At 42.6% G+C, this 27,665-nt stretch overlaps 2 protein-coding genes across 4 annotated transcripts in view; both read right to left on the bottom strand.

The window, feature by feature from the left end:
- The window catches only part of GNAL (G protein subunit alpha L), a 100,827-nt gene that overhangs the window by 15,138 nt on the left and 58,024 nt on the right, over nucleotides 1-27,665 (bottom strand). For all 3 annotated transcript variants that reach the window (XM_080685271.1, XM_080685272.1, XM_080685273.1), the window contains one exon: nucleotides 13,524-13,621. In XM_080685271.1, the coding sequence (XP_080541397.1) occupies nucleotides 13,524-13,621 (98 nt within the window). The remainder of the gene's footprint in view (nucleotides 1-13,523; nucleotides 13,622-27,665) is intronic.
- CHMP1B (charged multivesicular body protein 1B) lies at nucleotides 3,425-4,695 on the bottom strand. The gene has a single exon (XM_080685683.1). It carries the CDS (start codon nucleotides 4,584-4,586, stop codon nucleotides 3,987-3,989), a length of 600 nt encoding a protein of 199 aa, XP_080541809.1. The 5' UTR covers nucleotides 4,587-4,695; the 3' UTR covers nucleotides 3,425-3,986.

Genomic DNA, 27,665 nt, shown 5'->3' on the forward strand with positions numbered 1-27,665 from the left:
TTTTCAAAATTGAGCTATCAGCTGTTAAAGTGTGTATGCACTTCTTTGGGACACCCTTCATATGGAGATGAGTTTTAAGGGACTTCCAAATCATACACAGAATTTCACATGACTACATTTTAAAGCTTACATTGTCTTCTTAAATATGTCACCAGATTAAGGAATCCCCCTTATAGACCACCCATTCACACTAGATACATAGTTGTAAGGCAATACTGAAGACATCACCCTCATATGGGCACTATAAAAAAGCAGTTAAAAAGCATTTTATTTAGATTTTCTGCTACAGCTGAGGATATTTATGTTTGCAGAAGCGTTTTTATTCTCATCATTTAGATCTTCGTTCTGTTTAATATTGGTTCAAAATAGCAACTCATTGTTTATTTCTCACCTATTTCTGCTTCTCTTCTAAAATAACTTAAAAGTCACAGAATTCTTATGTCCATGGAGTTGATCATGAAAAGATGATTTATTTAAAAATCATTTACTTTTAACATATACATTTATTTAAATATATTTAATATTATCTCTGTGAAAAATTTACCAAGTTGGAACTCTGTCAAGGTTAAGTAAAAACCTTTTCTCAGTGTTATTGAAATTGATTTCAAGATACTTATATTCATGCCGAAACCGGTTTGGCTCAGTGGATAGAGCGTCGGCCTGCGGACTGAAGGGTCCCGGGTTTGATTCCGGTCAAGGGCATGTACCTTGGTTGCAGGCACATCCCCAGTGGGAGGGGTGCAAGAGGCAGCTGATCGATGTTTCTCTCTCATCGATGTTTCTAGCTCTCTATCCCTCTCCCTTCCTCTGTAAACTATCAATAAAAAATATATTAAAAAAAGGATACTTATATTCATGATATAACAATACTATGGAGTGACAAAGAGCAGCAGGGTTAAGATCCATGCTGCTTATATAACCACCCAGAAACCCTATTTTGCTTAATCTGACCTTTTTTTCTTTTTTCTACCCCTTTTGATTTAATCTGGCCTCAACCAAAACTCTGACTTACCCACCTTCCTCTCCCTTGAACTACTCCCACTGACTAAACCCTGGGGAAACCAGACAGAATGATGCCATGGCTGACATCAGGACCAGATGCAATGACCAATTACCCTCTACCCTAGCAGGAGCCAACTGAGCTTCGGACCACACTAGGTCCAGCAATCGTGACCAAGAGAAACACTGCCTGTCCTGTGCCATATGGTTGTAGAAAAACCATCCAGTTGTAGAAACAAGAACCTAGGCAAACCAGGCAGGCATTTTATTAATGCCAGTCAGTTGATTATAATTAAAAAAATGAAAGGGGCTTGCCCATCTGTTTGTTCAATGTCCACTGGCTAGTGGCTTTTTGGCAATAGTACTCAAAAGTCTTGAGTTTTGGATTTTGGCTACAGAAATGCCTCCAAGAGGGTGTTGTGCATATTGCAAAGGAAGAAGCTAGAACAGAAAGTCCCTCACTTCTGCTTCACAAGGTGAGATTGTCTGGCTGATCCTGAGACTACGTTCAATTAATAAGGTTATTAGACTGGTACTTATTTTAGGTGTCTCTTTTCCAAATCAAAGACAGCTGGGTAGGCACACAGTGTCCCAACACTCACAGCATGTCTCTATCTAAAAGGTACACACATGCATTAACAGCTCTTCAAGAAGAAATAACGTTAGTAAGCAAGTTCTCCAATAGTGCACATATAATTGAACTGAAATAATCTAAATTGTTCATAAATGAAAAGTATGTTCTAAATCCATGTTAGAAACTGTACATTTGAAGGCAAAAAAAAAAAAATAAAAAATAAAAGAACAAAAAGGAGAAATAAAGAGTGAAAACTATTAGTAGTTGCATGGGAGATTAACTATTTCCTTGGTATGTTTGAGTTGGATCCTTTTGAAAATTGTATCTATCTGTTGCTGGAAAAGTTTCAAATGTGAGGGAGAATCTTGTTGCCTTTAATAAACTATTACAATAAAGAATAGCTAGAAATAGGCTTCTAGAAATGTGCCTGAAAATTCCATGCTACCTGAACAGACATTCAGGTAGTGAGTTTGGAAAAATACCAGGCTTTCTGAACCAAACCTACCTCTGAATTATTGTTCTTCAATAGCTCTTAAACAGAATGCACACTTACATGTAGTAACATGCAGTTTAAGATGATTTATTTGACAAACTTCTGTGGTTTACACTTCAATATTTCATCAACTGCAAAAATAAGGAAATTCATGGGCCTAATATGCTTTTGAAATAATACTTATGGTTCCTAAAAATGTACATCCATATAGTTTAAAATGAACATATTTTAAGAAAGTTCAAGCTATTCAAGCGTTGTTTAACCTCACAAAATATATGAATATTGTTGGGAATATTTCTTTTACAAAAGGGTCTTCAATTTACCAAAGGACTCAACACTAAGCTATTTTCAAAGTTTTAATTATTTGTTCCAGTCCAAAGCAGGGTTACAACTCATGCTGTATGCTGTACTCACACAGGTGCCTCTGTGCAACCACATGGATGAGAGGAGACATCAAGAGGAGGGAGTTCTACAAAGATGTGGGGCAGGCGATAGACAGGTATCCCTTAGAGAAGACTTCAGAACAACAACCAGTCAGATATAAAGACACTTAAATTTAAGGGGCAGTTCTCATCTATTTATACGTGCTTTTTTCTCCCCTTAAACACACTCAGTCACACTGGAAAACATGTCATAACAGTGAATCCTTCAAAGGGCCTGGGAGAGTCCCTATAGTTATCTTCTAAAACACTGGTATTCTCTATGGAGAAATCTTCCAGTGAAGGAAAGGAGGAATTTAAAATATCCATAAGTATTCAAGTTAGATTAACAGACTTGTCAAGGCAAAAGCAAACTAGTGTTCTTCACGTTTTGAGGCTAAGAAAGTTTTGGCGACAGGATTTCCTTTTCAGCTAGAAAATACACCCTGCTATTCCAGAAGGACAGAAGGCAGCACAGGGGAGTCCTAGCCTCAGAGGGTCAAGCATGCTGTCCCATCCTGCATCTGTTCTTCCTCTCTGACTTCATTCTGGCTACATGGCTAAGTAAAACATTCCAACTTGTATTTCCAAAGTTTTTAAAGAATTGTTTTAAGAGCAACATAATAAATGCAAATAACTAGAACTTAAAATGCTGTTCTAATTTTAACTCTATGTTTGGTTGTTAAAATCAAAACAAAACCTACAAACACACAATCCCAGGGTTTTCTCAAACCAATCAACAGTTCTTTGGCAACGTTGGAGTAATGTGGCTGCCATGCTAATTAACATTTTATAAGAAATGTAATTAAAGTGGTGAGATAGGAAAATAACTAGAAATGTCAGAGAAGTTCATCTGAAAGAAAACTTTCATATGTTAAACCTTATAAATCTTAAAAAGTTTTTACAGAATGTAAACAGTAAAAGCATATTATGCAAGAATGTCCTAAGGTAATTTTAATATAAGTTATGAAACAGATTAATAGTCAACTGTAGTCTCATTTTGATGGCAAAAAACAAAGGATACACAGAAATGGCACATTTAAATAAGTTGAATGAGGTGTTGATAACCCTGCAATCAAAGTAATCATTTTCTTTTCATGTACCACATTTCAATTTTATATATTATCAACAATTACACTAAATTCAAAATAAACTTCAATTTTGATAGTTCAGGCAGAAAACTGAATACACAGGAACTAGAGATTTGATAAAATTTTTGAGGAAGACTCATATACACTAAATTAACTAGTCCTGTTAAAAGACAGCTATAAAAATACACATTATCACAAGATATACAGAACTTTAAAATCCAGTTAAGGGTGGAGAAAGCCTGGAACTTCTTAATGTACCGGAGCGCACTGTAAACCCAAAGGAAGAAGCATCTTAAGAGCATTTCAGCATTCTGGCAAATTCCAAGGTTGTAGTGTGTAATATTTCTCTAATATTCAGGAAGCATTTCAGAAGGGGCCACAGACAGGAAGCCTCCGAGTGAGCTCTGTCGTTACACTTGATCTCGCAGGCGGGCCAGTCTCTGGGAGAGCTCATCCTGCTCCGCCGAGGCCACGCTCGTGCCCACGGAGTCGGTCTGCCCCTGCGGCAGCTCCATGTTGAGGTCCAGGCCGGCCTCATCTGCCATTTCCTGGAGCAGCATATCCACTTGGCTCTGGGGAGTGGTCAGCGTCGTCGTGCTGCTCATCGTGTCTTCCATTTGCTGCGTCTGGACGTCCAGCGTCTCAAACTGGTGCTCGAATTTGTCCATCAAGGCAGAGATCTTCTCTAGATTCATGGTCTTCAACGTCGCATCCATCGACTTAACCACCCCGGCCATTGACTTGGTCACCTTGCCCATCGTCACCGCCGTCTGGACTCTGGCAGCCACCGCATCGACCCGCGCACTCATTCTCAAGAAATTCACTGCCTGATTCTTCTGGCGAATGGCATTTTCGGCGTGTATCTTCGCGACTTCCATGTTGCCCTTCTGAATGGCCTTTTTAATTTTGGCCTTTTCGGCCTTTTCCTCTTTGTCGCATTTTTTGGCACTTCTGCTCAGTTCTTTGGCCGCGAACTTCAGGTTGAACAGGTGTTTCTCCATATTGGACATGGTCGGACGGCTCCTCGGGGTGGGCGACCAGGGAGACGTGCGCTGAACGGAGGCAGAAAGCAGGTCCGCTCGGGGTTGCCGCTCCTTTGTTTTGGTCCTACTTCCTGTTTTTGCTAAGCGGCGCAGTCGATGACGTCAGAGCTCGGCGCCGGGAGGTGGGGCCCGCAGGGCGGAGGCACTGGGGGCGGAGCCTGCGGGAGGGACCTTAAGGCGGAACGCCCCCCAGCGACGAGCTCAGACCTGACTCAGCGGACGCTGCCCCGGCTGACTAGGGCGCTTGCTTGCTTTCTGCGCTGAGTTCTGCCCCGTTTTTTAAGTATATAAATAAGTAGGTTCACGAAAAGCCCTGTTCACACACACACTTCCTTAGGCATATAGCTGCTGAAATGTGCAGGGTGTGTGTAGAGCTGCAGGTAAAAAACACCCCAACTCTAAACGTGTCCGGCCTCCAGGTGTCTGGGCAGAGGGCTAACCACCAGCAGTCAACTAGGTCTGCAGACCAAAGCTTTCTCTATTTGCACGGGTAACTTCCACTTTCGGAGGGGAACCTGAAACCATGGAGTGTACTACATTAAACAATAAAACAAAAGATGTGCTATTGTCCTGCCTCTCAAGCTTTGATTACAGTTTGGGCTGGAGTCCTGTGATACCATTTTTTAAAATTTCACCAATGGGTGAAAATACCTTCAGAATCACGGACCACCGCATTTTTACCATAGCTGGAAGTTCGGTTTATTGGTGAGTTGCCAGCAACTATCATCCAAATATCTTTCTGTGATTTCATAATAAAAAAAAACACACACCATCATTTGCCGACACTATTCTATTTGATGTTTCATAAATATCCAAGGAACTTCACTCATATTTAAGTTTGACAGGCTAAATTGTCATTTAACCGGTAAATTATGCAGGCAGAGAACAGTGAAGTACTGGGACCCACATCCACTGGCATACATCAAAACTGTCACTACGTATTATACCCCTAAAAATGCAGGCTTTAAATGGCAGCAATGTGCTGCAGCTTTTTTTCTTTTAGAAAGATTCCTCAGATACAGCAATAACAAAACATACGGAGGCCCAACTTGCCCCAATGAGCTAGGTTGAAAATGATTACTGAGAGCTAATTCTGTTTAGAGATCATTTTAATCCAGAGTCTCCCCATCCCCGGGTGCCTCCTGTGATAACTTGCCAAGTGTCTTGCACCACAAATGAAAGAAGTGCTGGTGTTACGTGCATTTTCCTAAAATGGCTCTGATTAGATCACTCTCTTGGTCCGAACCTGGGCAGAAAGGCTGAACTCCTCTAGGTGGCATACTGGGGTCCCCATCCTCTCATTTCTTTCCCTCCCCTATGCTCCAGTTAAACCAGAATGAAGCTTGGAAATTGAGTATCATTTGATCAGGGTGGAGACTGAGAATCGAAGCTCCACTCTCTGCTGCCTGGGCTTCCATCCCATTCATCTCTGCCTATTGCCCCTCCTCAAAAGCCACCTTCTCCACGAAGCCTCCCAGGGTCCCCTGCCTCTGTGGTGCCATTGCACTCTGCAGCTCTGCCAGAGCACACAGGGCAGACTGCAGAGACAGGTTACCTACTGTATCCTGAACCAAGTGGAAGCAGAGAACAGTCTTATTCCTTCTCCCCAGTGGCAGCAAGTTTTCTGCACACAGTAGGCACTGCATCCAATAAGGTTTTGCTGAACTGAATTGTGATTGGCAGGGATAGGGCATTACCCTCATTAGCAACTTAGCCCAGATTACTTTTCCCCCTAAAGTAGAACTCTTTCCTCACATGTGACATTTCTAGAAACATAATAATAATAATAAAAACAATAAAGAGAAGAAACCTGTTTGAAGTGGGGCCAGAGGGCCTATGCCTCCTTCTCTGCTCAGCCCCATCCTACGTTCCCTTTCTTTTGAGTCCCTGGCTTGCAGTTAGCAAACCAGTTCCTTAACCATGTTCCATGCTCTACAGTTTGCTTAGTGACAAATTCTCATTAGGTGAGAGTGTTTACAATATAATCATGAGAGACTGTGATAGATTATGAGCATAATGACAACTAACATTTATTAAGTACTGATGAGCCAGGCATTATTCTGGACACTCTACATGAATGAACTCATCTCATCCCCACACACCTTATGAGACAGACACGATCAACACCTCCAATTTACAGATTAGGAAACCAGAGCACAGAGAGCTAAGCAACTGGCCTGGGACCACCCACCTGCTGAGTGTTAGAAATAGCATTTCATAGATATACTGGGGACCAATAACAAAAAACAATGGGGAATTCAATAAGTTAACAAAAGTAAAAGGCCAGTCACCTCTGAATTAAAATAAGTCGATTTACTAGTTTTCTTCTGAGAAGACTGAGAAGTTGCATTGACTGCAAGGTTACTATGACCGAAGTAAGGTTGCTAAAAGAAGTTAACATCCCCTGAAACGACATTCATTGAATAATGGAATAACGGCAGGTCTCCCCTCCAGCCTGGTCACAGTCTAGAGCAGGGCTGGGGAACCTTTTTTCTGCCAACGGCTATTTGGATAGTCATAACATCATTTGTGGGCCATACAAAATTATCAACTTAAAATTAGCTGCTATATTTGGTCAAGCATTCAATGAACTCACCCCTAATGCCTTGGCAGGGCCAGACCAAATGATTTTTGGGGCTTTATAGGGCCCTTGGGCTGGACGTTCCCACCCCTGGATTAGTGTGAGCATCAATTTGTTAACTCATGTAATGTGCATAGAATAGCACCCCCACATGGTAAGTTTCAGTAATGACCTATTTCACAGCTACACTTTGAAGCTTAGAAATACAGGACACACCTCTTAAGGTATTCACAAGCCTTAGGTACTTTGTTAATAGTAGTAGTGGTTTTCGATGAATTCTCTGAGTTCCTTGTAAGTGTTTCAAAGAATTCAGCAAACACTGGAAAGAACTGTAAAAAAAAGCCCCTCATTCACACAAATGTCTTAAATGCCATGTTGCAATTTGTGGGGTACCACCAATGGGTTAATTTGTGCTGCTGTTTCTGATTTTTCTTTACACTTCTTATCACATCTATACATATGTATATTTTCCTCCCCTCTACATTTTATTATGAAAAAGTTCAAACATACAACACATTTGAAATCATTTTATAGCGAATGCTTGAATACCCACCATCTAGATTCTGCCATTACCATTTTACTATACTTAAAAAACCCCACATATCTATCCATGTATCTGTCTTATTTTTGATGCATTTCAAGGAAATTGTAGACACTGGTACACTTCCTTTTACATATTTCAGCATGCAGATCTTTATCTAGACATCAATATTTGTTCATAGTTTTTTAAAATGTAAAATTTAGATCCAAAGAAACACAAATCTTAAGTGTACATTTGCTGAGTTTTGACACCTGCGTGTACCTGCGTAACCCAAACTGTCAAGATACTATGCACATGTTTCATCTTCTTGCAGATGTGTTGTCCGGAAGGAAGGTTAGAGCAGAACACTGGCCATTGTTTAGATGGCGCAGCCTCTGCCCCCAGTATAATCGTGAAGGGAGGTCCCTGAAGGCACAGAGGATGCAGCACGCTGCTTTATCAAGGGCCATCCCGAGCTCTCCTCACACAGTACCTGCCACACCATCAAAGGTGAAAATGTGACACATTTCCGTACTAGACAGTATCTGTGTCTTTAAAAATTTAAGCATCTTTCAGATTTCACATTTATGTTAGCTACTGTAAGAAGTTGTTAGAGGCTATGAATTCAACTTGGAAGAAAATTTCTTACCGTTCTTCCTTTTCACATTTCTGTATAATGTAACTGAAAATGTTTCCTGTGATTACAGGGCAAACAAACAAACAAACAAACATACCAGTTTTTGCTACCATTGGCTACTACTCATCCACATAAACCGGAATATTTCCATTCACCCTACCCCAGCAGGAAAAAACCGGATGTGGAGCCTAATGCAAAACTCAACCGTCATCTATGAATATTGAAATTCAATTTTATTTTATTCAAAATAGCTACACAGAACTTATAATAAGTACGTGTGATTGATGTGAACATTTATCACATTGAATTCTAAAAAAATACTACTTTTGTATGATATATTTATTCTAAGAAAATAGCACTTTGACTTGGTATTCCTGTGGCTACAGATTTGGAAACTGGCCCTCGTTTTTAAACTGGGCCCTATGGAGCCTGGTGTGTCTTGGGGCCAAATGAGGGGCCACAAAGGAGTCTGGGAGGGGCTAAGGGCCACTAGTTGGGGTCCTCACCACCACTGACCCCTCCTCACTATGTTACCCTACACAGAATTCTGCTTGACAAAGGGTCTCACTTCTAAGTAATAAGTGGAAAAATATAGCTCTAAGGTAGAAAAACATTATTATTATTATTTTGCCATGTATAGTTCAAGGGCCTGATTTTCACAGCCTTCAAAATGAACCTAACAATACCTAGTGAATGGGCAACAGCATCAGAAACTAGTGTGAGGGGCAAGGACTTGGAGCCCGAGCTAGTCCCAGGGTCCTGTCTTCTGCAGGAAGTCTGAGGATTCAATGAGGTGTTGCAAAGGAAACCACTGGGATTTTCCACTCAAGGGAGTAGTTTTTCTGAAAGATTTAAATAATCCACGTACAAGTGTGAGATAACAGAAAAACAAACAAACATATATCTGCCCCTGTCTCCTGGCACAGAGCTCCTGAAACCCTTGTAACCTCCGAAGTCACAAGAGCACTAGGAACATCTTTTGATCTACTGTTTGGTCTTTGACTGCAGTTCCTGACCCAGAGCTCCTAAGTCCTTGGGAATGTCCTGAATAATAGAGGTCTTGTTTGTTCTGATCAGGTGACTCTGGGTGGGCTCCTGGAGCCACCCAGGGCTGGTCACCAAAAGGACCAAGCCATGATTCCAGGCCCACCCCCAGTCTCCAGGTAGGAGAGAGGGGGCTGGAAATGGACGTAGTGAGGGATCATGTTTACATGACAAAGTGTCCATAAAAATTCCAACAGTACAGGGTTTGGAGAGCTTCCAGGTTGGTGAACATACACATGTACCTGAGGGCTAATGCAACCCCTGCTCCTGGGCTCCAGTCTCCCCATCCCCAGGCCTCCCCTATTTATCTCTTCTCCTGGCTGTTCATACGTATCCTTTAATAAACTGGCAGACATAAGTAAGTGTTTTCCTGAGTTCTGTGAGCTGTTCTAGCAAATAAACCCAAAGGGGAGGAGATCATGGGAACCTCTGATCTGCAGCCAAGTTGAACAGAAGCTGTGGGTAACCTGGGGACCTATTATGTGCAAGTGGCCTCTGAAGTGGGGCAACCTCACGGGACTCAGCCCTTAACCTCTGGGTCTGACCTTGTCTCCAGTAGATAGTGTCAGAATTGAGTTAAATTGCAGGACAACCAGCTGGTGTCACAGAGAATTGCATGGTGGGGAAAAAACTCCCCCCTTGCATCTGGAGTTAGAGTGCTATGAGCATGGTAGTCATGGGATAGTAAAGGAGAGACACACAGGAGGACAAGTGCAGTACAAGTTTCCTACTCACATAGAAACATTGGTGCTAATCAAACCCTCTTGGTAATTCCTTCCCAGGATGAGGGTTTACAAATGAGCATAGGAGACATAGATAACTAGGGGCTGACCGACTTACACTGAGATATCTGGTCTACCTACTTGCCCTGCCACTAAATTTATTCTTCATACCTATAAAAAGTATACTGCACTGCCCATGAACAGGAACATTTCCAAGTCCACAGATCGAGAAAATAAAGGTCAGAAATAAAGGTCAAATGAGAGTTCAGAAGAATGTGTATGTGTACCCAGACAGTTGATTACATATTTAATGAATTCAACAGTACATGGTAGTTTCTCTAATTTTAAAATGACCTGCAAAAAAATAAAAGTTCAACTTTGAGATTCAAACTTCATTTTTGCTAATAATTTCCAGATTGTCCTGAAAGCTTAGATGAAAGGACTTGAGAGCCATGAGCTCCAAGTCAGTACTAGAGAGAGGCTACAAGTAGTCGCCAGGCCTCCTGACAGATTGCAAAGGCAGACAGGAGACGAGCAGAAAATCATGTTCTCACTGCTCTTTTCTTTTTTCTAGGACATTCTCTGCCTTTGAGAGTATTCGAAAAGCAATTAATCAAATGGATATACTCCTGGAGAGGCTCTTAGCATATAAACACCTTGGTACAAAGCAGAAGAACCTACACTCTCAGCTGCAGAGCTTCAGGTTACATTAAGCAAAGTCTGACTTTATAAACCTGCTCTTAAGATCCAATTTTCTCTCTCCCAAAATAGCCGTTTCCATGGCTACATAATCATTTATTATTAGGACTTAGAGGAAATGCATTTTGGGGGACAACGCAGTAGAGATTGTTTTTAAGGTTCCCAGTGGAAAGCGGGGAACTGTGTATCAAATATAATCTCTGGTCATTTGCACAGCTTGCTGGATGCTTCAAATACACCCATTTTTACCAAAAGTACAATACTGAAAGCTCAGTTATAGTAACTGTTCCACACGCCTTTAGCCATGTCAGTCCTGGCGTGGGAGACTGCGGTCCAGCTGCCCTGGCCTTAGCACAGCCTCTGGTCAGGGCCATGCAAATGACTGGGCCAGTGTGATGAGGTGGGGGACAAGGCTAGATGGGAACAGACTGCATGGCTGCTAACAAAACTGATCTCCTCTGCTTCCTCTGGGATCAGCAGCAAGGGATGAAAAGAGCAGACAGGAAAAGTGAAGTCAAAATGCTTAGCCAGCAGGAACAGAAAAACGGTTCCCTATAGTGCTGCAGACTCACTAGTGGCTTCGAGCAAATTTAGAGACTTAGAGCAAATTTCCCTTTTCCTGAAGTTGCCTGAGCAAGTTTCCACTCCTTGCATGCCAAATAGCACAACATAGGTCTTAATGGCCTTTTCACCTGCATAGTATAGGCACTTTCTCATCTGGGAGCTCCCAGGACCACGTGTATGCGTGTGCAGGCTTGGAGAGCGGCATGGTTGAGGATGAAGAAGCAGGCCCTATAAATGCATGTTTAGACTGTCATCTATAGATGACAAGAGGACCCCTGGCTCCATGAGGAGACTGCCCTGCTGGCCAGGCTTGACCAGTGTTCCCGTTACTTTTCCTGCTCTGATTCTTCCTTCCCTGTTATCTTTCTTTTTTCAGATTGAGATATGACTCACATAATACAATTTCACATAACATAAAAATCACCATTTTGAAGTATACAATTCAGTGGTCTTTAGTATAGTCACAAGTTTGTGCAACCATCACTATTACCCAATTCCAGAACATTCTCATTATCCCTAAAAGAAACCCTGTACGGTTAGTAGTCACTTTCAATTCTCCCTCCCTCAAACCTCTGGCAACCACTAATCTACTTCCTCTTTTTTTAAAGTATGTTTTTATTGATTACAATGAAGAGAGGGGAAGGGAGAAGGAGACAGAAACATCAGTGATAAGAGAAAATCATCGATAGGCTGCCTTCTGCACACCCCCTACTGGGGACCGAGCCCACAGCCTGGGCATGTGCCCTCACTGGGAATCCAACCGTAACTTCCTGCTTCATAGTTTGATGCTCAACCACTGATCCACACCAGCCAGGTGGAAATGAGAAATTTAAAATACTTTTCTAGTTAATAAAATTTTAATTAGCAAGTAGTTTCTTTAGCATATGCAGTGGCAGCTCAATAAAGCTTCCACTGGTCATTTCGGTGTGAGTGGAGCCAGTCTGTGCTGCATGTTGGTTTTACTATGCCATGCGGAGCTGAGGATACAGCTGCTGCTCAGCAAATGCTTGCAGACTGGGGGGTTGATGTGGGAGTGGAGGGTGTAGCCAGTTCTTGGTTGAGATAAGGAGGAGATTAAGTAAATCTTACTAACACAATCAGCCTGATCACCCCCTAACTACTCCCCTGCCAGCCTGATTGATGCCTAACTGCTCCCCTACCAGCCTGTTTGCCCCTAACTGCCCTCCCCTGCAGGCCTGGTCACCCCTAACTGCCCTCCCCTGCAGGCCTGGTCACCCCTAACTGCCCTCCCCTGCAGGCCTGGTCACCCCTAACTGCCCTCCCCTGCAGGCCTGGGTCCCCCCCAACTGCCCTTCCCTGCAGGCCCGGTCATTTCCAACTTCCCTCCTCTGCTGGCCTGGTCACCCCTAACTTCCCTCCCCTGCAGGCTTGATTGCCCCCAACTGCCCTCCCTTGCAGGCCTGGTCCCTCCCAAATGCCCACCCCTGCTGGCCATCTTGTGGTGGCCATCTTGTGTCCACATGGGGACAGCCATCTTGTGTGTTGGAGTGATCGTCAATTTGCATATTACTCTTTTATTAGATAGGATAGTTATAGAATGAATCTAAAATACCAAGGAATTTCAGGGAAAAGCAATCAGCCAACCTCTATTTTGTAATGAAGAGAAATAGAAACTTCCTTATTTCTATTTCTCTTCATTACATTTCTCACCAAACATTTACTTAGTAGTAATCATCATCTACTCTCAGGGTCCTAATTTACTTCTGTGTATCACTTTTTACTTTAAGTAAGAGCTTGAGCTTGATTGCAGTGTTGCTATTATTTTAATTTGGGGACCCTGCTACAAAATTGAACTATGATAATGAATATCTCATTACATTATAATTTACACTATGCTTATAACCCTATAGAAGTAAAAATGAATAGAACTGAAAACAATGGTCAGGATAAAAATAATACCACATGCTTCTGATTCTTCCCCGAAACACTGATTCCTACTGGATTTTCAATTTTCCATCTCCTACATGTGCCTCATTTTGAAAGCTGATTTCTGCAGTGAGACGTTAATTATTTGTCCCAGCATCCGAGAGACGTGACGTCAGTGACCCTGGGAGGGCAGCCCCCTGTGGTGCAATCCGAGCCTCAAAGAAGCCTGGGCCTGACTAGGCAGACTTACTATTGAGCGCAGTCGATCAGTTGGTATTCGTTTGACCTCTCGAAGCACGCCTTCACGCCTTCATCATCCCAAAGTTTCTTCACATGATCAAAGAACTCCTAAAATTTGAAAAAGTTACAAATGAGAGGACGCATGTGTTATATAATCCTTCAAGAAGTAAAAAGTAAAAAGAAACTGCCCCCCACAAAGTTTGCAAGTAGCGCATGAATGATTTTCCTTGCGGAAGTCTACTTGACGCACGGGAAAATGCCCAGATCTCGAATTCTGTGTGATGAAAAATGGATGCATGTATGTCATCATCATGCAAATTAACCTGTCAAACACCCTTATCATTCCAGGAAGTTCCCCCAAATAAAAATTGCAAGTCAAAAGTTAATGACCTTCATTAACCAGAAATACACTTAGCTAACAATCTTAAAGTTCTTATTATTCAATAAATTTACTAGTGGCACTGCCACTTTAGCAATGAGAACACATGCCTATTATAAGTTCTGCTTTAGTGGCTCTAAATTTTCTATGTGAGCCATGATTATGACTAGACATAGTCAAGCAGGTGGGTTAAATCTGACCCAGAAGCATTAGGTATTTAAGAAAGAGACATTTAAAATCACACTCTTTGGGGATAGTAATTTATTGCTTTTTTTTTTGGCATTAAAAAACAAAACTATGAGTTAATTGCGAACTGTGATTGTTGGATCACTCAAACCTGTGTGGACACAAGTGCTCAATTCCATCCACTGTGATAGCAGCATCCTTCGTTTTTTTAAAAAAAATATTTTGTTGATTATTTACAGAGAGGAAGAGAGAGGGATAGAGAGTTAGAAACATCGATGTGAGAGAAACATTGATCAGCTGCCTCCTGCACACTCCCTACTGGGTATGTGCCCGCAACCAAGGTACATGCCCTTGACCGGAATCGAACCCGGGACCCTTCAGTCTACAGGCCAGCGCTCTAGCCACTGAGCCAAATGGGTTAGGGCTAGCAGCATCCTTTGAAACAACTTTCCTTGTCACAAAGTAAAAGGTGGCTTTAGGAATTCATATTGCTGGATTTACCCAAAGTAACTTAATACTGTCATAGAAGCAAATGACTATATATTAGTTGCTAAATATAAATCTTCTTTTTTAAAAAAATACATTTTATTAATTTTTTACAGAGAGAAAGGGAGAGGGATAGAGAGTTAGAAACATGGATGAGAGAGAAACATCGATCAGCTGCCTCCTGCACACTCCCTACTGGGTATGTGCCCGCAACCAAGGCACATGCCCTTGACCAGAATCGAACCTGGGACCCTTGAGTGCGCAGGCCAACGCTTTATCCACTGAGCCAAACCGGTTAGGGCTAAATTTTCAATAAAACACTTTGTTAGAATATTGACATCTCTTTCACATCAGTCTTTTGTCCCTCATGGCAACTACCCAATTCACCATATAGTTATCAAAATTGACTTCCTCTCATTGTGTTCACAACTGACTCTGGCTGCTCAAAAATTTCCTTCTGCATAAATGGATTGAAGTTGCCCTTCACGATCTGCTGGAGTTTGCATAGCTCTTCCAGGGTGATCCCCTGCTGTTCATTTATTTATTTTATTATTTTTTTAAAATATTTTATTGATATTTAACAGAGAGGAAGGGAGAGGGATAGAGAGCTAGAAACATCGATGAGAGAGAAACATCGATCAGCTGCCTCCTGCACAACCCCCACTGGGGATATGCCCGCAACCAAGGTACATGCCCTTGACCGGAATCGAACCCGGGACCCCTCAGTCCGCAGGCCGACGCTCTATCCACTGAGCCAAACCGGTTTCGGCCCCTGCTGTTCATTTAATTCAATGGGTAGAAAAACGGTCACCCACCACCTCAGCTATATCATCATCTTCAGGAAAGATGACATGACTGGTGTGTTCAATGACAGCACTTGCATCAGAAGCAAAGTAATACTCCACCGCTTTTTCTTCAACAGGGAAAAGGCAAGTTGTGCTGTCCACACTGGAGAGACTGCAGCTTCTTTTCTTATCTTTGCCTGTTCTGTTGAGCACTGGAATTTGATTAGTAGAGAGTTTATGTTCACTTTGTACACCAACCAACAGAGGGCTATCTCGTCTTGTGCCAACTGCTTGGCCAGGAAAATGAACACTTTAAGTACAAGTGCAAAAGCACCTTCCAATTGTTGGATAACGCTCTCCACCAAGTTAGTAAAACTGGTATCTCCCCTTCCCGATTGTCATACACGTATTTAAGGAGCTTGGCAACTGTCTTTGTATCTGTTTTGGCTTCAAAGTCATAGCCTTTGCTTTCCAAAAACGTTTTCAAGTCTTTGTAGTTGGTGATGATTCCATTGTGGATAACAAGAAGTTCATTATTTTTACTGGAGCGCTGGGGATGGCCATTGAAAGGACTGGGCTCACCATGTGCCGCCCAACTAATATATAGGGTATGAGCTATTCCAAGGTGCACATCAAATTCTATATCCAAATCCATAGCCTGTTTGTGAACTTCTTCACCCAGTGCTGTTGCTTTTCCTTTCTTATTAATGAGCTGGATTTTGCAGGCATTGGCTTCCCAATCTTTGTCACTGTCTTCATAAGCTCCCACACTAGCAGAATCATATCTGCACTCCAGTCTCCAAAGGCCTTTGATTAGGGCCTCCAAGATTTCTCCTCTTGTGCCAGGAACATGGTGGTTTAAGTAAGCAGGAGGCACCATTCTAAAGGCAAGTGGTGAGTGGCTGGCAAGGTTGGGAGTGCATGCAAACCTTTGGGGCTATCGGAGGGCTTAGGGGGCAATTATTTATTCACTCACCAGTTGATGGACATTTGGGTTATTTCTAGTTTTCTTTTTTTTTAATTCGTTAGAAACTACTTTTAAAACATATATATTTTTATTGATTTCAGAGAGGAAGGGAGAGGGAGAGAGAGATAGAAACATCAATGATGAGGAGAATCACTGATCAGCAGCCTCCTGCATGCCCCCTACTGGGGATTGATACCTGATTGGGAATGGAACTGTGACCTCTTGGTTCATAGGTCAACACTCAACCCAGCTGGGAGGGTTATTTCTAGTTTTTGACTGTTATGAATAGTGCCACTAGGAATATTTGTGCAACAGTCTTTGTGTGGACTTTTATTTTCATTTCTCTTGGGTTTATACCCAGGAGTGGAATTGCTGGGTAAAATGGTAAGTGAATGTTTAACTTTAAAAAACTGCTAAATTGGTTTCCAAAGTGGCTATTCTATTTTACATTGTCAAGAGCAATGCCGAGGGGCTCTAATTTTTCTACATCCTCACCAATTCTTGGTTTTTATCAGTCTTCTTAATTTTAATTACTCTATTGGAGTTGTAGTGACACCTAATTATGGTTTCAGTTTGCATTTCTCTAATGAGGTTGGATATTTTTTCATGTAATTATTGGCTACTTGCATATCTTCTTTTGAAGTGTCTGTTCAAATACTTTGCCCATTTAAAAAATTGGGTTGTATGTCTTGTTAGTTTCATTTGTTTTTAAAAAATTTAAATTACAGTTGACATTCAATATTATTTTATATTATTTCATAGTGGTTAAATATTTATATAATTTACTATGTGATAAGTCTAGTACCTACCTGACACCATACATAGTTATTACAATATTATTGACTATATTCCCTATGCTGTACTTTACATCCCCATTGAGTTTTATTCTTTTATAAGAATAAGAGATTTAAAAAATTGTTTGATTCAAGTCCTTTGTCAACTATAGGTCTTTCAAATATTTTCTCCCAAACTGTAGCTTGCATTTTAATTTTCTTAAACATTTTTTGTTGAGCAAAGTTTTTAATTTTGCTGATGTCCAATTAATCAATTTCTTCCTTTTAGCATTTATGCTTTTTTTGTGTGTTCTAAGAAATGTTTGGTTAGCCTAAAGGCAAAAATATTTCCTTAAAGTTTTCTTCTAAAAGGTTTACAGTACTTACATTTAGATCTAAGATCCATTTGAGTTAATTTTGGGGGCTGGTATGAGGAAAAGGTCAAGTTTTACCTTTTTCCATAAAGATATGCAACTTCCTCAGCACATTTACTGAAAAGACTATTCTTTCTCCATTGAATTACCTTAATACTGCTGTTGAAACTGACCATACACATGTGGGTCTGTTCCTGGACTCTTAATTCTGTTCCACTGATCTATGTCTATCCTTATGCCATACTGTCTTGATTATTAAAACTTGGCAATAAGTCTTTTTTTAATTAAATTTTTATAAACTAAATTCCAGAGAGGAAGGGAGAGGGAGAGAGAGATAGAAACATCAATGATGAGAGAGAATCATTGATTGGCTGCCTCTTGCACACTCCACACTGGGCATCAAGCCCACAACCTGCGCATATGCTCTGACCCATACTTGATCAGTGATCTCCTGGTTTATAGATCGATACTCAACCACTGAGCCATGCTACCCAGGTGGTAGTAAGTCTTAAAATTAGTAATGTTAAGTCCTCCAACTCTGTTCTTTTACAACATCATTTTGGCTGTTTTAGGTCTTTTGAATTTCCACATACATTTTAAGATTAGCTTGTCAATTTCTATTTAAAAAGCCTGTTGGTGTTTTGATTGAAATTGCCCATTTAAAAAATTTATAGATCAGTTTGGGGAGAACTGCCATCTTAAATGAGTTTTCTAATTCATTAACATGACATATCTATTTATTTATGTCTTATATAAATTCTCTCAATAATGTTTTTCAGTTTTCAGTGTTAGATATTTCACATCACTTGTTACATTTTTTTCTAAGTAGCTTTTTTTGGATGTTATTTTAAATGTACATGTTTTTTAAATTTCATTTTTGGATTTTTTTCATAGTTAGTACATAGAAATACAGTTGATTTCTGCATTTGATCTTGTATCCTGCAACCTATTTAATTTCACTTACGAGTTCCAGTAGCTTTCAATTCCTTCCAGTGCAGCTGTGTACAGAAATAGTTACCTACATAGCTCTGGCCTCTCTCTGCTTCTCTCCCCAAACCATGCCCCACGAGGCCTGGGCAGGATCAGAATTCCCTGTAGTTTCAAAGGCAGGAGGATTGAGCCAAGGGACCTTCCCTGCCACCATGGCAAGGTTTCATGGTTTTTGTTGCTCTTACACTTTTCTTAAAGGTACAATAAGATTTATCTAGAGATAGAAAATTCTATCTTTTGTTTCTCAATTATAATCTCACAAAACAACTGGGATGGGTATTAAGTTTTAGTAATCAGATCCACCATGGCCCAGAGCAGAGAATTAAATAAATCTACTATATAGTGATGGGAACATAATTTTCCTTAAGTATTATTTTTCAAAAAAATTACTTTCTTAGCTTTTGCTTTTCCCCTCCATAATACTCCCACTCTTACACCTAAGATTCTTGCTGTAAAAGCCTAATTCTCTGAGGAAAATGTGCCCTTGGAGCATGCCGAAGACACTCCCCAGAGAAAGTGATTTGTGTGGGAACAGAAACAAATAATTGGGTATTTTCATTAGGGACTCAAAGAATCACGACTTTAGTCTTTGCTTCCAGACAAGGCTCTGTCAAGTTATCTGACCCAAATTCTCTTTGGAACATCAAGCTTGAATTACATAACACTTTACGGTATTATTCTTGGTCTTCTTAGTCACTCCAAATCTGTCTTGCTTTATGTGCTGAGAGGTAAAATGGGGAGAGGAGCCCCTCTTTTTGGGAAGAAGTTTAGACTGAAAGCAAATGTCTTTAGAAGTGAGTTCGCTATAGTCCCACTGACAATGACATATTTCTTTGGGAACATTTGAGTATAAAACATAAGAAAGGTGTCTAAGAGGAGTCATACAACAATATGTACGGTTTGGGCATGGATGCTGGTAGTTGAGTGCCTGGGCTCGGATTTGAGCTGGGAAAACCTGGCTGCTGAGACTCCATTTCTCCTTGGCTCCACGCGGTGTAACTTCTTCCAGGCAGAGGCTGGCTGAGACTCATCAGTACTTGGTGGACAGGGAGGGGAGCACGTGTGAGGGGTAAGGGACGGAAGGGCACAAAGAAAGGGTGGCTGGAAAGACAAAACAAGTAGGATGGGGTTGACATCAGGGAGGGCAAGCTCAGACTCAAGATGGTCAAGACTGTGGTGACCAACGGTGTGACGTACTGGTGGTGATGGTGGGGGAGGGTCTAGGGGCGTCCTTCAGCTTTGGACCTGACTCAGTAGTTTCGGTACAACTGTGGCAAGGCCTGCAGGATGCCAACAGGCCAAGAGAGAAACACAAGGTGAGGAAACAGAAGTCATGTGTAGGCTTGAGAACCAAGTTCTAGAAACATCTACAGGACACCTGGCAGCATAAGGCATTATGCTCGGTGCTGGGTATAGGAGAGAGGACACAGGGTTTCTGAACCTGAGGAGAGGGCTGTGCTCCATCCAGGCAGGTGCGGTGTGGCTGTGCAAAGAACCCACAACTCGGACAGGCACGGAGGGACGCCGCTGCCAGTGGTTGACTTTCAGCAGTGTGCTTCCGGTTCCTGGACTTGACCTGGGCTTTCAGACCTTTCCAGAAAGGCCCCCAAACTAATGTGACTTGTCTAGACACACTCTTAACAGCTTGTGAGGGAGTGAAGCTGGCTGAATAAAATGCGGCAGATGACTAGAAAAAAGGGAAGAAGAGGGGCGCAGAATACTTATATGTTAGCTACAGCTTAAAAAATTCGCCTTGACAGCCATGTGCTATAAACGGAGCCTCCAAATCCTTTGCCCAGGGAGAGGGTGCCAATGACTGTCACTGGGGCCAACAGCTCACCCCTTCAAGGCAGCTGGGAGGAGTGGGGGATGTGGAGGAGGGACAGGGAGAAGCCAGGAGTGATGATGGGGGGTGCAGGCCCACTGTCCCTGTTGTATTAATGGACGTATAGCCAGAACCTTACAATTAGCTGATGATGTCCTCATGGGGATGGACTTCGTGTGGGGTTTTGCTCTGTGAACTTGTAGCCCCACATTCTGCGTCACCAGATGGGCAAGAGCCTTCTCCGGAGAGTAACAAACAGCTACGGAGGTATGAGGTGATCAAATCTCCATGCAGATATAAAATAAAAGGCTGCAAAGGCAACCGCTGAGTTCCCTGGCATTTCTGCAGCAACCCTGAGTCTGGCAACAGGCAACTGACATAAAAGGGAGAGAAAATTGTCCAAAAAACCCCAAACACTTTGAAGTTTCATACTTATGTGTTTGTATGAGATCATCTTTAAGGTTTCTCCCAGTTCTAAGACTCTCTGATTTTAAATTTTATATCTTCTCTTCTTTCTTTTCATTTTGTATGTAATGATTTAACAGAGATATAATTTATATACCGTACAATTCACCCATTTAAAGTGCACAATTCAGTGGTGTTTAGCCTATTTGTAGAGTTGTGCACGCATCAGACAACCACGCTGAGAACATCAGCCTCAGAGGAAACCCCACACCATCGGCAGTTCCTCCTCATCCTCCCCTCCCTCAGCCTCTGGCAACCACTAATCACTTTATGGATCTATGGATTTGCCTATTCTGGACATTTTACATAAATGAAATCATAGAATACCTGGCCTCTGTGTCTGGCTTATTTCACTCAGCATGCTTACCCATGCATCATTTGACGGACATGGGTTGTTTGCACTGTTTGGCTATTGTAAACAGTGCTGTTATGAACATTCGTGTATGAGTTTTTGTGTGACATATGTTTTTAGTTCTCTGGGCAAATGCTAGGAATGGGCCTCCTTCCTTTCCCAAGAGAAATGTCTGGAACTATTTTATAAGAGTTGGAATTTCTGACTCAACATGCTTAATTCATTTCAACATTCAATAACTTTATTAAATACCTAGTTATTTATCCTAATGGACGGATCATGTGGCAGATGGTTCATCTTATCTAGCTTTTGAATGCATTTCAGATTTAAATTTGAACACAGATAGACCGGACATTCTTGGAATTCCTGACAATTCCAGACAAGTAAGAAAGCCTCAAAGACAACCTCACGGCCCAGCACCTCCCGCCCACCCATGGGTCTTAGGCGACTCTGCTAGTGGAACCGCTGGTCTTAGGTGACCCTGCTAGTGGAACCGCTGGTCTTAGGCGACCCTGCTAGTGGAACCGCTGCTGTAGAGCCTAAGACCATCAGAAAACACAGATATTTACATTACGACTCATAACAGTAGCAAAACTACAGTTATGAAGTAGCAATGAAAATAATTTTATGGTTGGGGGTCACCACAACATGAGGAACTGTATTAAAGGGTCGGGGCATTAGAAAGGTTGAGAACCACTGACGTAGAGGGTCGACTGGACTAGTGATTCTCAAATTGATGTCTCCAACTCAGAACTCTCTCCTGAATTCTGGATTCGGATATCCAATTGCCTGCCTAACATCACCACTTGAATTCTAACAGGAAACCGCAACTCAGGAAGTCCAAAATGAAACTCCTAATTTTCTCCCTAAAACTAGCTCTACATGGTCTTCTCCAGTCAATGGCAATGCTACTACTCAGTTACTCAGCTGCAAAATCCTGGAGTCATCTTTGACCCTCCTCTTTCTCTTACACCCACCATGTGATCCATGAAATCCTCTTGGCTGTACTTTCAGAATACACCCAGATTTTGACCATGCCTTACACACCACTGCTACATTCCTGGTTGAAGCCATCGTCTAGGACTGGCAGTTGCTGCCACAGATGACCAACTGGTCTTAGTTTCCACCCTTTCGTACCATAGTCTATTCAACTCCGAAGCCAGGGAGTCTTTGAAAACATAAGTCAGATCACATTACAACTGGGCTCAGAACAATCCAGTGCTAACCATCACGTGTCCATTGATGGATGAGTGGATAAACAAGATATGGTACCTATATCCACACAGGGGAATATTATTCAGACCTAAAAAAGAAAGGAATTCTGACACATGCTGCTGTATGGATGCACCTTGAAGCCATTATACTCAGTGAAATAAGCCAGCCACAGAAGGACAAAACTGCATGACTTCACTTATATGAGGGGCATAGAGTAGTCAGATCCACAGAGACAGAAAGGAGAATGGTGGTGGCCAGGGGCTGGGGAAAGGAGGAATGGGGAGTTAGTGTTTAATGGATACAGAGTTCCAGTTTGGGATGATGAAAATTGTACAAAAGATGGACAACGTGAATGCACTTAAGGCCATAGAATTGTGCACCTAAAAATAGTTGAGATGTTAAGTTTTAGATGTTATGCATATTGTGCCACAATAAATAAGAGTTTCTTAAGAAAACAGCAATCCAATGCTTCCCATCTCAGAGTAAAATCCAAAATCCTCCCATTACCTGCCTCCCTGACCCCTCCCCCCACCAACATCTCCCTGTCTTTGCCTGGCTCGCTCTACTGCAGACACGCTGCCTGGGGGTCCCTGCAACATGGTACTTGGGGCACTGCTCCTGATCCTGCTTCTGCCTGGCCACTCCTTCAGGTATCTGCCCAAATGCCATGTTATCCTTAACAACCATGTATAAAATAGCAATGCCAACTGCCACCCTTCGGTCCCTATTCCCCTTTATGCTCTTCACCCTGTCCCCCAGCCATCAGTAAGTGGTATCCTTACCCATGCAGTGATATGGCTGTGATCCTATTTGCCCCATGGAATGTAAGCCCCGTGAGGGACTTTATCTTTTCTGTCTGCTGCTGTATGCATAGCATCTAGAATTACACCTGGCAGGTAAACATTCAATGGCTATTTTTGGATTGGACAGATTCTGTGAATGGATGGGAAGTTATTGTTTTTTTTTTTTAAATATATTTTATTGATTTTTTACAGAGAGGAAGGAAGAGGGATAGATAGTCAGAAACATCGATGAGAGAGAAACATCGATCAGCTGCCTCCTGCACACCTCCCACTGGGGATGTGCCCGCAACCAAGTTACATGCCCTTGACCAGAATCGAACCTGGGACCTTTCAGTCCGCAGGCTGACGCTCTATCCACTGAGCAAAACCGGTTTTGGCTATTGGGGGTTTTAATCAAGAGAACGCCAGGACTCTGCCTTAGGAATGTGAATGTGGGTCAGGGACATAAGCCACTAACACAGCAAGACTAGTCTGCAGGACACTGTGACGAGACGTGTTTTGGAAGAGATGACAAATTAAAATTAGAGAAGCTGGGTGACTGGTGGGGTGATCAGAGGCATGTCTGGGAGGGAGTTATAGATGGAGGACTGGAATTCAATTCAGGGTTGAAATGACACTGGGTGCATTTTGGGAAGAATGGATAGGAGGCTGCTGATTAAAGTCACAGTGCTGAATGAACTTGCCAAGGGTGAGAGGTAGTGAGAAAAGCAGAGAAGAATGTCAAGGATGGGTCCAGACAGAAGAACTAGATTGGGGGAATTAGAGGGTTGGAGGAAGAAGAGTGAGGAGAAGAAAGAAAAATGTACAGTGAGTGAAAATCCAGTACATGTGGGGGCAGGGGCAATAGCGGAGGTGGAATTCAACCATATCATCGAGGTACAAGTAGAATCCATGAATAACAAGGATAGAAAACTTCCTTCAAACCAGTTTAGTTATTCCAATAAGAACTAAAAGCAATTTCCAGGGGCTACCCAGAACATAAAGAAACCTCATACACAGAATGGTTTCAGTTCTTACGCTCTCAATCTTTTAGGGCAAAATAATACAATCAGTGGGCAGCAATAGGATTTTAGGGGTAAGTCCATAAGCAGCATGATTTTTTATCAGTTTTTTGCTAACTTGACTTTAAATAATCAAGAAAATAATATTTTCTTGGCAACCGATCTATCAAGAGGGAATAAATTAAGGAAGAAGAAATACTTCCCTTGTAATCTTTAACCACAACCCAACTTTCTTCCTACCACAAGAAAAGTGTTCCTAAATTTTCAGGGAAACAGGTAACCAGGTTCGTATTTGACAACATAAACCCTGTTATGCTGGTTATGTACCGCTCTGGTTATTACTGTGACTGTTCTAAGGAACTGCCTGGGACCCTCATCTGAGCAACGTCTCCTCTACCACGGAACACCTTCCTCAAAAGCACCTGTTACTTAGAGAAGGTGGCGCGGGGCGCTCCGGCATTTCTCGTCTAATGAGCATCCTAACTCAGCATGGCCAGAGGTGAACTCCTGATCCCGTCAAACCTGCCCTACCTATGGCCTTCACATCTCGGCTGATGCCAACTTGGCTTTTCCAGTTGCACAGACCAAACCATGAAGTCATCTTTCTCTTTCTCTCTCAGGACACACCTAATCCATCAGGTATGTATCTAAACCAGTGGTTGCCAACGGGTGGTCCGCGGACCACTGGTGGTCCATGAGGTCCGAAAGGTTGGCGACCGCTGATTTAAACTATATACAAGGGAGAGGTGGGGGAAATAAGAGATCAACCGAAGGACTTATATGCATGCATATAAGAATAACCAACGGATGCAAAACATTGGGGGGTGAGGGCATGTATGGGAGTGGGGTCAGGGGGGGCAATGGCAAGATATGTACACATATAATACCTTAATAAAAAAAATCTTATGACGCTGCAGTTATATTAAAAAACAAACAAAACTATATCCAGGGTTGAGTCTCTCCCCACCTCCACGGTTCTCTCAGCACCTAGATGCCTGTACCAGCCTCCTAACCGGCTCCCTGATTCCACCCTGCAGTGCTCCTGGAACTGCTGCCAGGATGGTGCTTCGACGGTGCAGGTCAGCACAGGCCATCCTGTGCTCAGCACCTCCGATGGGTCCTACTCACTCAGAGTCCCTGTAGTGACTACAGGACCCTCTTTCTTTGGGGCCTCTCTCTCCCTGACCTCGCTAGCACGATGTCATCATTCTCCTCCTGCTCACTGCTCCAGCTACACTGGCCTCCCGCTGTTCTCTAACCCCTCCCCGCCTCGGGTGCCCCACCCAAGGCAGTGTCTGGGCACTGCTGTCTGGCTGCTTGAACTACCTGTTCTGATCCCGCTGTGCTCACTGCCTTACTCCTTCGGGCTCTCCTTAACCCTCTTCTCAGTGAGATCCTCTCTGGCCATCCCCGTAAAACTGCAGTCCCCTCCTCCATCCCAGGCCCCTCAGCCTGTCCTGCACTTCCTAAAATACTCTGCATTTAATTTATTCACTATGCTCCATGCCATCTCTGTATTCCTCGATAGACCGCAAGCCCCACAAGGGCAAGGATCTTCATGCTTTGTTCCCTGGAGTATATCAAGCCCTTACTAGTCCTGGACACATGCTAAGAGCCCAATAAATCTTTGTTTCATGAGCAAGTGATGAATGAACTTTTCTGGGAAGTCCTCTTTGCTCACTTTGCCTTCTGTCCACTTTATGGCCCACGTTCACCTCCATGCCAAAAGTGTACACTCATGAACAGAATTGAGCATTCATACATGTTATTTGTTAGCAACTCTGAATTGATGGGAAACTGGTTTGTGTCTACATGTGGGTTTTGTATTTAAACTAGAGGCTTGGTGCACAAAATTCATTCACTGGGGGGGGGGGGGGCCCTCAGCCTGGCCTGTGCCCTTTCACAGTCCCGGAGCCCTGCAATCGATGACCCCAAAGAGGTAGGCCCTGCCCACCCATCTGGGGCTCCTCAATGGATCGCCGTGCAGAGGGAGGCCTGGACCTCCCTCTGTGGGGCCCCCCGACCCCTGACCAATCGCATTGCACTGCCTTGGCTAGCTGGAGTCAGTGCATGTCATAGCGTGGTCGTCCGGAAGGTCCTCCAGACGGTCATTCTGCTGTTCGGTCATTCAATCAATTTGCATATTACGCTTTTATTATTATAGATGTTCAAAGGCAAGTTTGTCCTGGTTCTGCTCCATAAATATTTTAAAAAGTGACTTTTCTGGAGTCCAAGAACACCATTATCCTCAGAAAGTCATAACAAATCATGTTATGGATACTGCATTGATGAGCACATGCAGAAGAGCTTCCTTTTGGACAAACGCCTCCCACAGAAGAGCCTTGCCTCCCTGCACCCTGCCCTTTCCTAGTCTGCCTTGTGGCTGTCACCACTGTTGCTGATGCAGCTCCCTGTGTGCCCTGAGGATCTGAACCCAGGCCATGGAATTTAGCAAAGAACAAGTCCTACATGGGTCTGCGGCCTGAGGGACATTCTACCAAGGCAGTAACCTCTTTCCCTCCCTTGGCTTCTGCCAGGATTTATGCTTCTCCTTCCTCACCAAATGCTGCCTCTATTTGACTGCAAACTGCCTCCTGCCACTTACACACTTCCCCAGAATATCCATCCAGAACCTGTTATTTCCCAATGATGACTCATGATCCAAGGATAATACGCAACACATGTGTTCAAATATCCTCTCAATTTATACTTCCATGCAGCCGGTCATATTAGCCCCACATGTTCCTTAAATAATCAGCCTCATTGAGGGGTTTGGGGGACACCTGCTGTTTGTCATGTTATCCATCCATCCATCCACCCCCCACCTGCCTACCTATCTACCTATCGTTTATTTATCATGTATATATTTATGTTTGAAATAAACATATGGAGATAAGAATGTACACACACACACACACACACACACACACACACACACAGACACACACTTTTAGTAATTGTTAAGGCTGTTGATCCACAAGGGGAAAATCAGAACATGGGATATTGGATTTGATTTTAAAAAGAAGGCAAATAATAATACATATGATAATACCACTTTAGTTTCATGGTCTGTGGAGAGTAGAGAAATACATGAAAAAAGAAAGGAAAGGGGACAGAGAGGGAAACAGAGACACATGTGGGGGAGAGAAAGACAGTGTCGAGTGAAGAAAAGGGGAAGGCAGGAGAGGACAGAGGCAAAGAGAAAGACAGGGACACAAGAGAGACAGAGGATCCCACATACCTAGCAACAAGGACACAGTGGGACATTTTGTAAATTGCATCATTTCAGACATTACTACTGAAACTTTAAAACTGCCCCCCCCCCCCCTTTTTTTTTACAAAAAATATGTGCAACAGTAATGACTTTGAGTGGTCAGTTGATAACAACTGAAGGCTACAACCTGCCCGGGCTGGATGGGGACCCTAGTATGAAGCCAGTGAAACAGTCTCATTGTGGAAATAACAGAACATTTATGTTTAAGGCTGAGCAGTTAAAAGATGTCACACAAAACATTTAAAAACGATGCTGTTTGCACCTGTCCTAAGAAGAC

This window comes from Plecotus auritus (assembly GCF_963455305.1).
Source record: "Plecotus auritus genome assembly, chromosome: 8".
NCBI lineage: Eukaryota > Metazoa > Chordata > Mammalia > Chiroptera > Vespertilionidae > Plecotus > Plecotus auritus.

Excerpts from the sequence above, each read along its gene's own strand:
- CHMP1B (XM_080685683.1), bottom strand. The coding sequence starts at position 4,586 with ATGTCCAATATGGAGAAACACCTGTTCAACCTGAAGTTCGCGGCCAAA.